The following is a 10,899-nucleotide window of genomic DNA, read 5'->3' as shown; positions in this document are numbered from 1 at the left end:
GGAGGTCCAGAGATTCTGACGGGGTTCGGAAACCGGGGCTGGCCTGGGCGCAGTTGGTAGAGAAGCTGGAGACAGCGGTGCAGGAGGCCGGTTTGAGTCCGCTCCCTTCTCCACAGGGCGGAAGGTAGAGCCCCTAACTGGAATCATTTTCCCCCAGAAATCTCCACAGGGACAGTGGAGCTTGTGGTCGGCGGGAGCGTGTCTGCTGGGTCCGCAGTTCGGTCAGATCCTACTGTCACGGTTTTAGGTGGTGGAGGCGAAGGAGCAGGACCCAGATGGAGACACGGAGAGGAGCCAGAGGTAAACTCAAATGGTTTATTGGAGAAAATAGAAATCACAGCAATGCTGGAAAAAAAACTCAAAACTAAAGAACCAGAAAATGCCCTGGAAAACTAACAAAACTACACTATGCAAAACCATAAGGAAAACCACGGGGATGAAGACAGTGAGGATCTGACCAAGACTGAGAAGAAACCTGGAGACTAAATACTGTGGAGAGGATGATTAGTGATATACAACACCTGAGAAGAATTAGCACATGGGAGTGGAACTGATGGGAGTGGAACTGGTGACTGACACAGTAAATTGCCATAAAATTGCAATCTGAAGCATCATCCTTTGCTGGCTTCTCTGGCAGTTTAAGTCTGAGGACTGTGAGGGACATGGTTATACGTTACCATGATATGTTTTTGATTATGTGCATTGTGGATTTTTAGATGTGTTTAGGATTATTATGCTGTTGTAGAGACAATCCTCGTTTCATTGGAAACTGTTTTCCAATTTGTGTGATGCTTACCTCCAGAATTAGCTGCTATTTTATTGGATGCATTCTTCCACACCCTTGCTTCACAATTGGACTTGTGATTTTTCATAAAATTATTTTATCCATGAAGGGTGGCCTTCACAAAGTCAAATACAGAAGGTAAACAGGGAGAAAAGGCTGAGGTATGTCAAATGATGGAAACATGATCAATGGAAACATATGCATAAACATAATCTTTAGCGTCCTTCCAGATCAGTGCTAGTGCACACATCTGATGGTGACTGAAAAATGACACCCTACTCTCAGGCATAAGAAAACAACAAACACTGGAACACATTTACGTTTATCTCAAACTGTGCTGACGTGCCTACAGCAGAAGGTTTCTATGCAAAGATCTGCTTCTGAAACTACTATCAAAATTCAAATATGATGATTTGTTAGTATTCACCAAAAAATTGTAATGCCTCTGGCAGTTTATGTACCTGCAATATCTACAGCTGTTAAAAGTTGTTAAAAGGGACCATGTCTTGAACTAAGCCTAAATTAATTTAAAGCAACTGAACCTAGCCGATGTTATCAGAAGATATTTCCTCTCTTGAGTGTTCACAAGTCTGTTTAATGTGGTCTGTGGTGAGCTAAACCCACTGTTGAGGGAGGAGAGCAGTGATTCATGTTGACATTGGAGCATGTCGCTGAGTCATAGAGCACTGTTCTGAGGTTTCCTTTAATACAGTCCAACTGTTTGATTATGAAGGACTGAAACTGTCATAATCCAAACTAGAGTTTGGAACATGAGGGTTTCCAGTAAAGAGGGGTATCGGGCAAGAATGCAGCAGTTCACCCTTTCTGTTTATAATGGTTGCTAAGTTACTAGCTATAAGCATCAAAAGTAACGGAATCGAACGCTTTAACATTTTGGACTTAAACATTTTAATAAGCCTGTTTGCAGATGACAGTACATTGTTCCTAAAACATGAGAGAGAAATCCCCCTTGTAATTGATTTTTTGTAATTGATAATTCATTAATCAGACCTCAAAAGCGTCAGTTGTGAAGTTGATTATAGATGAATATGAGACATTTGCCATTCATGACAAAGTGGTGTTTGCTTTTGAAAAGAGTAGTCAGACTCACCTTTGCAGCATCTTATGGGGAATATATTGATCAGAACGACATAGAGACATGTACATGGCAGCATGCACGGAAATTCCCAATGACTTTAGTTTGTGAGATCTTCTTATACCTCCTGATATCATTCTGTGTGTATGTGGCCCAAACCCAATCTCTATCTGGCACCTGCTCATTCTGGTCCTAAACAACACATGGTTCAGTCAATTTGTGATATCAAAGTAAAAATTAATGTGAAATACTTGGGTATCACAGTTACTAAAAACCAAGATATAAAGGAAAAGAGGTAGGGCTCTCCCTTCCAGCAGCTGCAAATCTAAAATGTTAGATTAATAGGTGAGCAATAGTATATACAGAAATAGGGAGAACATGCAAACATCCATACAGAAAACCCAACCTAGGATTTGAACCAGCTATGAGGCAACAATGATAACCAATGCCCTGCTGTGCAGTCCATCAGTTAAGATGGTTCAGGCATTTGATTTGTAGGCCCCCTAGGCACCTTCCGGTGGAGGTTTTTTATCACATCCATTTTGTAGGAGAATAAAATAGAATTCAATGGATGTATGGATATATACATTTACTATTTTTTATATAATCTGTGTTATTCTTTCTATTAAATACAATACATTGAAAGAAAGAAGAAAAAGACAACAGACAGCCGCGCGTCCTGAATTCCCCACTTTTTAGTGGTGCAAAAGAACCACAAAGTCATCAGTGGATCATTGGAAACATTTATTTAGTGCTGCGTAAGCAATATTTATGGTCATAAAACCTTTTGACTTTCAAAATGTGGTTTGTGTGAATTTTAAGGTTTCACCATAAGTTCAACTTTCATTCTGGCCTGAAAGGATAGGACATTGAATCTTTCAGCATCTGGGCTTTTCATCCTCTGTGCAGGTCTTGCTGACAAAGAGGCTTTTGAGGAAGAGGAGCTGCAGGTATCCAGAGGTGATGATGAGGATGCTGAGAGCTGTCGACCACCACGTGATATACTTCGAGTTGGACAACAGTAGGAAGTAGTCGGCACTCTTCCTCATTCGGCCGAAGCTGTAGTAGCGGAACATGTGGAATACATAATTTTCCACTTTGTGGGTTGCACCCTGAAAAACCAAATCAAACATATCAAGCATTAGTGCAAATCAGTAATTTATTCATTTGGGACATAGCTGAACCTGATAATGTTGGGTAATATTGATGAATTACCAACATATAGCTATTTGTCTTTAATTTCTTGTATACAACTATAACTTTGTTATTTGTTACATCTATCAGTTATGCAGAAATATGGTGCAAGCAGTGACAGCAGGTGGTAGAAAAAGAGAAGTGAGGCATTAAATTGTGAACTTGAGAGGAAAAAAATGTGATTCCGGGGCATGTTAAAATTCTGAAATGTAACAGATTACTTTCACTAAAGCTAATGATCCACATGTCGCAAACACACTGAATAAAGTACTGTCGTGATGTATGAAACTGAGGTATGTGTCGTTTACTGCCAGAGATGGATAGATAGACACCCGATCACAAAAATATTGTATTTTTTCTCATTTGTGTATTATTATTGGACAGCTAGTGAGGTTTTAAAATAAGACTTTGGCATATAAAATTCACAAAGCTAAATGATATATATTGAACTGCGTTGTTATAGATGGTTAAATCATAATTTGTGTGAAAAGGATATTAGAACATCTCTTAGTTCTAAGGTTTTACTTACAACATTAAAAAAATATTACCCTTGCCAAATAAAAAAATGGTTTTATTCTTCCTTCTTCCTTCTTTTCGAATAAAAAACTAAGAGAAAATGCAGAGGCTTTATGTAATATAAGTACAGTCTTACTGTCTCCATAGAAATTAAGAAAAGCAGTCAGGTGCTGCTAATCAAATGCACTTGATTTCAAGTATAGGGTGGAGTTTTCTCCATAGATCTACAGAATCATTCTCTGCTACTAATGTAGCCATATGGGAAATTGATGGCAGATAAGGCTTAGCCGTGTATATCGAGTGAGGGGTCTGCAGTGTAGTTCCAGTAAAATCCTAACACTGATTGATCTACTGTCAATTCTTTGAGTTTACTGTGAAATCTCTGAAATAAGTTTATGTCACGATTTACGTTCTGTTTCATGTCTTGTCTCGTCATTTCCTGTTTTATTTAGAAAAATCACTGACTTTCCCCTCTCGTTTCAGGTATCTTGCCCTTCCTCCCGTGTCAAGCGTCTCATTGTCTTCCCTGATTCCCAAGTGTTTCCAGCTGTTCCCCTTGGTCCCTCATGTGTTCAAATAGTCTGCGTTTCCCTTGTCTTGTGCCAGTATGTTGTCTCTCCCCATGAGCTACATTACAAGCCTTACTTTGACCCATAGTTTCCACGAGCCTGCAGTGAAGCAATCCTGCTATGGCGCTATCTTGTTTTGTAGTTTATTCTTGTTCATAGTCTTAGTTTATTTATTCTATACGGTAAGTTTCGTAGCCTTGTTTGTTCCTCCCGTTTGGAGAGATTTTCAGTTGGTTAATGTTTCATAGAAACCTCCGCTAGTGGAGCGATTTTTGTTTGTTTGTTAAGACCTTTTTGTGCCGCTGTTAAAGGTGAGCTTTAAGTTTACAGTTAAAGTATCATAGTGCCTCTGTTTTTTAAGAGTGCATCCTTTGTTCATATCCGCCTCATTAGGAGAGCATGTCTTTGTTTTGTTAGATTGTTCATAGCATTTCTGTTTTCCTCCAGCGTGGAGAGATTTGTTTAACTTTCATACCTGTGCTCATCCTCCGCCATAGATACTGAGGAGAGCGCTTAGGTTTTCATAGCCCATTACTTTGCTCTGCTTGGAGATCCTCGTCCTGCCTGGCTGTGCTCTGTGTGTTTGAATAATAAACATCTCCTTGAATCTGAAAAGACCCTGAGTCCCAAGGTACTTGACAGTTTAACCTGTCAGAGGGATTATTATTACAATACATACATACAATAGTTTGTCAAACGTATTAATTCCTCCAGCCAAATAATTAAATTGAGGTGTATAAATCAAAGCACCTCGGCATGCAGACTGCTTCTACAAACATCTGTGAACTCCAGTGTGGTACCGTGATAGGATGCCACCTGTACAATAAGTCCAGTCGTGAAATATCCTCATTACTAAATATTCCACAGTCAGTGGTATTACAACAAAGTGGAAGCGATTGGGAACAACAGCAGCTCAGCCACAAAGTGGCAGGCCACGTAAAATGACAGAGTGGAGTCAGCGGATGCTGAGGTGCAGAGTGCACAGAGGTCGCCAACTTTCTGCAGAGTCAATCGCTACAGACCTCCAAACTTCATGAGGCCTTCAGATTAGCTCAAACAGTGCGTAGAGAGCTTCATGGAATGTGTTTCCATGGCCGAGCAGCTGCATCCAAGCCATACATCACCAAGTGCGACGCAAAGCGTCAGATGCAGTGGTGTAAAGCACCCCACCACTGGAATCTAGAGCAGTGGAGACGTGTTCTCTGGAGTGACGAATCACGCTTCTCCATCTGGCAATCTGATGGAGGAGTCTGGGTTTGGCGGTTGCCATGAGAACGATACTTTTATATGACTGCATTGTGTAAAGTTTGGTGGAGGGGGGATTATGGTGTGGAGTTGTTTTTCAGAAGCTGGACTTGGCCCCTTAGTTCCAGTGAAAGGAACTCTGAATGCTTCAGCATACCAAAAGATTTTGGACCATTTCATGCTCCCAACTTTGTGGAAATAGTTTGGGGACGGCCCCTTCCTGTTCCAACATGACTGCGCACCAGTGCACAAAGCAAGGTCCATAAAGACATGGATGACCCAGTTTGGTGACCTGACTGACCTGCACAGAGTCCTGACCTCAACCCGATAGAGGTCACTGTAGGCTGACGTCATATTAAACTCTATGGATTAAGAATGGGATGTCACTTAAGTTCATATGTGTGTAAAGGCAGATGAGCTAATATTCAAAGAGCTAAAAGCATTTTGAATTGCCTTGTCTACAAATATACTTGCCTTGCCTACTTTTGCCAATATAGTGTACAAATATATATATATATATATATATATATATATATACATACATACATAAATCAAAATAAAATGTGCAAAACGAATCGTTGCTTCTACCATTACAACACGTCAGAAACAAAGCTACAAGGAGGCGGAAACCGTCAAAAGGTGCATTGTTTTAAATGTGCACATTTAAATTCCAAGCTTTACAGGTCAGACATGAGAAATAAACATCTAACGATGTAATTGAATAAATCTGTTGTATGTACAAGTCATATGGAACTCTGTTCTGTTGTTGTTTTGTACCCACAACTAACTCTATGCAGCGGTGTAATCACTTCAGGTCTACATGACAACCAAAGATGATGCTGTTGTGTCAGCCATTACTTAACCTTTTTTGTCTTTAATTACGTGAGAGCGTAAAATTCCCTTTGTGTCTGTAAACTATGGCTTCAGAATTAACCTACATTTACTGGTTACTATTACCAGTAAACAACTCTTTGAATATCAACAGGAATATAAATGCACCTCTATGATGCTCAGTGTGTTGTTTAGTTCTTTGCCGATTTCCTCCTCCTTCATCATTTCTTCTTCTTTCTTCTTGGAGGGGTCTTGGTAGTTTTCATAATAAACACCAAAGCTGAGAAACACCTGCATAGTGCTCAAGCGGTTGTGGAAGTTGCTGAAACACATCTGATAGAAACCTGAAAAAGTAAAATACAGAACATAACACACCAGTCAAAATTTGGAGGCATTTACTGAATCAAAGATTTGTCATCATTACTTCTGCTGGGAAAAATATATTACCAGTTTGTTTGTTTACGGTGGGGGAGAGAAGCCAAGAAAGAATACAATTTATGGAAAATACAAATTGCACAATTCTGTAATTTTCTACAAACAGATTTATTTAGATTTGTGGTGGATGAGGGTATCAGGATTGGGTGTAAAAGCAGCGTCTTTTCATGCAAGGAAAGGTGCACCACTTCATGAAAAAAATCTCCATTGGAACAAAAAAAAAAGAAAAAATGCAAAGAGGATATTAAAAAGTGCCAGAATCACCAGCAGAAATCATCCACGCAGCACAGCATTATTATGTTTATTATTTACAATGTTATCTTATTATGTTTCTGTACCCACAAATATTCTGGTAAGAAAAATAACTACCATTCTCCATGTCTGAACTAATTTTGGATAAGTTCAAGCTAGGTTTTGTAAATCATGGATGTTGCCTCCCCGAAGCTGAAGAAGAGTGTGAGCACCTGGCACACATGAGAAATATTGTCAGCTGATGGTATTGAGGTGGGCCGTCACATATGGCATGGGTAACATTTTGCACATATTTTTCAAGTCACCATTAATGCTGAATTGTATTCGTAGATTTGGATCAACATGGGCTGCTACATGATATTGTTCTCAGTGAATCATTTTCACACAACAATGTTAAATCACATTCTGCCTGTTTCGTAATATTACAGTTCTGTAGTAAAAGGAAGTAAACAATGCACCATGCTCCTTTCTTGAACAAATAAAGCAACATCACATTTTGTTGAACACTTGTAAAACCCAGGCCCAATCATTAAGGACATGTAGCCTAATATCAGCTTATATTTTTTTTAAATGTTTAAAATTTTGACACAACATGTATTATGTATTGTATCACTTGTTGATTTGACAATACATAATATTATATTACTAAAACTAAAAGATATGGGCAGCTGTAGCTGAGGAGGAGGAGCAGTCGCATACCAAACGGTAGTTTGGTGGTTCAACTCCCGGCTTCCATGTCAAAGTGTCCTTTGAGCCAGACACTGAACTCCACATTGCCTACCAAGTTTATTGTGTGAGTGAATGGATGAATGTTGTGTGAAAGTGCTTTGAGTGGTCAGCTAGACTAGAAAAGTACAGACAAGATTTTTTTCTTTAACCTTTAAGGGTTAATACCTGGGCCATGAAGTTCTAATGATTAGAAAAAATAAGAGCAGAAGTAGAAAATAAATGACTATACATCACTTCCCATGGCCATTGCTGTGCAGCTCAATTCTCATGAAGTAGATAGATAAATTGACTGTCTAACTTTCAAGCAAATAAGCAGATACCTGTTGCCTTGGCCTCGAAGTTAATCTGACCCACTGCATCATCAACAATGGATTCTAAAAGACCGCTGGGAGAATTGACAGTGACTGATAGGTGTCTGTCTGTGCCAACTCCTGTCACCCACTGGACCTACAAATAGAGTTTACAGTTCCAAAGGAATCTGAATAGATTTTGATTGAGATGATAAGCACTTAATACAAACCAGAATTTTTGTCCGCATTCAGAGGAAATTACAGTATATACACAGGGTTTATCAGATTTACATAAAATGTACTGATTCTTTGTGAAAAGGATAAATTCTTGAAAATAAAATCTCAAAAAAGATTTTCTGTTTAGATAACATAAGTTTTAGTGTAAAAGGATGTGACACCTTCACGGCTTATATTGGTTTTAGTGTCACAGAGAAACAGGAGCTTGTTGAACTAGGAAAGGCTGTCTTTGTTTTTCACAAAACTTAGTTCAGCTACTATTCCAAAAGAATATATAACAACATAATGACAAAAAAAAATGATGTACTCCGTGTTTCTACTTACCATAAAGTTTAGGTAAAATATCTCTCCATAGTGACCAAAGTGCCAGAAACACTCTGTTCCAGCTGCAGGAAGCACCACAGAGAAGTCATACTGATCAGCACCCCAGAATAGCTCCTGATCTGTTATGTTGGGATTTAGGCTTGTCTGGGGCCCAGAGTAAACTGAACCCCAAAACACAAAGACAAGTAAAAAGTAGGGAATCCTAAACAACATGTCTGAAAAATGGGAAAAACCTCTTGTCTAAATGAATGGTACAAGCAGAGAGTTGACAAAATGGACACATCATAAATTATTAACTGGACCAAACTGGTCCCTCCATCAGTGGGAACACTGAGCTGTGTGTACAGCTGAGCTGGAGTCAGCACTGATAAGAAAAAAGATGATTTTACTGTGTACATTTACTTTACTGTAAATATTATCACAAAACTATTTCGAAACCAAATTATCTACCAAGAGAGTTTACCTGTGTTAGTCAGGTAGCGGTTTATATATTACCTGCTACTGCTGCCAACGACGTCTGTGACATCATCAGCTCAAACGTTGCCAGACTACAAATACAACATCCCAAAATAGTCATAGCGATTTCTGAAGGTTTCAAACAAGTCTCCCCTTGAGCTCCAGTTCCAACCTTTCAACGTTTTGAGCAGGCGGCTGGCGGATGGGAAGACAGGACGGGGACCTTTCAACCAGACCATAAGAAGTCCAGCAACATGAAAAACAGGGATCTCTCAGGTGCATGGCCTGGTGGTACGTCAAGTGGGCAACTAGGTGAATGGTGAAAAGGTTTAGAAAAATAAATATTTTAAAAAATATTTTCTATGACGATATCTCCTGAAAAGTTAAGGAATAAATCAAAGGAACCAAACAATTCAAAATTGTGAAGCATTGAATAATGACTGACTGACTGACTGCTGACTTGGTGTGTGTGTAAACTGGTTTGATTGTACTATTTCTGCTTCTGTGTGTGAAATCCTGCTGTTGTGTGTGGATCTGAAAAAGGTCTTGTGTGTGCTTATTATATAATTAAAGCACACACATAGATTTAGTAAATACAGCCTAAATACACATACACACACGTGGTGTAGGTTGAGGTTTTTTGTGTGTTCCTGTGTAAGAAAATAATTTTTAGGATAAGATTTTTCTTTTTAGCTATCACTGCTCACTACTGATACATTTGCTATAACACAAAAGACTTGAAAGAAATAACAGAGAATAAATACATTTACATTATACATTTTTATTTCTATTTAAACACTATCTGATGGTGTGTTTAGCCTTTTCCACTTTGTGTTTGTTTTAATTTATCTTGTATTTACCTGTAGATGTATGTTCTGTTTTTGTTAATAGCTTAGTTAGGCCTGTTTCTGGTTTAGGTTGCTGGTTTGAGTTTTATTGCATTGGAGCCCTTGAATGCTTAAATACTTTTCCATTCTGTGACCGTAAATGTCATTGTTATAATCATACTTTTAATCATGTTGTTGTAGTGTCTCCGGTTTTTATAATATGATAATTATTTTTATAATTATTTTTTTTATTTAACTTTATTTCTTCCTGTCTCCAGCCTGTGATCTTGTATTTTGGCCCTTCCTTAATTTCTTACAGAGTGTTACTAACATTTTGAGTTGAAGAATAGGGTGTGGTTCAGCTGGGTCTTTTGCCTGCTAGATTACAGATTGGGAGGAGTTAATAAGATCCTGTGAGGCAGGCTTAGTGGTGTGTTCATATTTAATTGGTGTCACGTTTTAGGTTTTGATTCATGTCTTGTCTCGTCATTTCCTGTTTTATTTTGAAATACTAACTGCTACTCTCGTTTCAGGTACCTTGCTCTTCCTCTTGTGTCAAGTGTCTGATTGTCTTCCCTGATTCCCAAAGTGTTTCCACCTGTTCCCCTTGGCTCCTCATGTGTTCAAATAGTCTGCGTCTCGCTTGTCTTGTGCCAGTGTGTTGCAACTTGTCACGTTCCTCACTCTAGCGTCCTTGTCCCACGTAATCCATAGTCACGAATCCAAGAGCCTGAAGTCGAGCGATCCTCCTTCAGAGCCATCTTTATTTGTAATTTATTCCCTAGCCATAGTTTATATTACGGTAAGTTCATAGCCTGATTTTTTTTTTGTTCCTACCTTTTGGAGTGATTTTTGGTTTGCTAATGCTTCATAGACACCTCCGTTAGAGGAGCGTTGCGTCCTGTATTTGGTTAAAGTTTTATAGTTCCTCTGCTAGTGGAGTGATTTTTGTGTTTTGGTTTTCAGTGACCCTGTTGTGTCTCCGTTAAAGGAGTGCTTAGATTTAAGAGTTAAGTTTAAAAGTACCTCCCTTCGTGGAGAGTTTTATGCCCCGTTTATTGGGAGAGCATCTTTTGTTTCAGTCCGCCTCTATAGGAGAGCGTGAGAGTTTATT

The 10,899-nt window shown here is 38.9% G+C and overlaps 1 protein-coding gene across 1 annotated transcript; it reads right to left on the bottom strand.

Annotated features, from left to right (window-relative positions):
• Positions 1-2,738: 2,738 nt before the first annotated feature.
• tmed6 (transmembrane p24 trafficking protein 6) lies at positions 2,739-8,742 on the bottom strand. The gene is made up of 4 exons (XM_072385279.1): positions 8,503-8,742; positions 7,972-8,098; positions 6,404-6,579; positions 2,739-2,992 (listed from the first exon to the last, which is right to left on the bottom strand). The coding sequence occupies exons 1-4, from the start codon at positions 8,713-8,715 to the stop codon at positions 2,759-2,761; spliced, it is 750 nt and encodes a 249-aa protein (XP_072241380.1). The 5' UTR covers positions 8,716-8,742; the 3' UTR covers positions 2,739-2,758.
• Positions 8,743-10,899: the final 2,157 nt, after the last annotated feature.

This window comes from Leuresthes tenuis, unplaced genomic scaffold, assembly GCF_036924035.1.
Source record: "Leuresthes tenuis unplaced genomic scaffold, fLeuTen1.0.hap1 SCAF_5, whole genome shotgun sequence".
Taxonomy (NCBI): Eukaryota; Metazoa; Chordata; class Actinopteri; order Atheriniformes; family Atherinopsidae; genus Leuresthes; species Leuresthes tenuis.
Note: the sequence above shows the minus strand (reverse complement) of the source record. Positions and strands in the feature narration are given on the sequence as shown.

Excerpts from the sequence above, each read along its gene's own strand:
- tmed6 (XM_072385279.1), bottom strand. The coding sequence starts at position 8,715 with ATGTTGTTTAGGATTCCCTACTTTTTACTTGTCTTTGTGTTTTGGGGT. Across the intron at positions 6,580-7,971 it reads CTTCGAGGCCAAGGCAACAG|GTTTCTATCAGATGTGTTTC; the intron begins GTATCTGCTTAT and ends TTACTTTTTCAG. Across the intron at positions 2,993-6,403 it reads ACACACTGAGCATCATAGAG|GGTGCAACCCACAAAGTGGA; the intron begins GTGCATTTATAT and ends TTGGTTTTTCAG.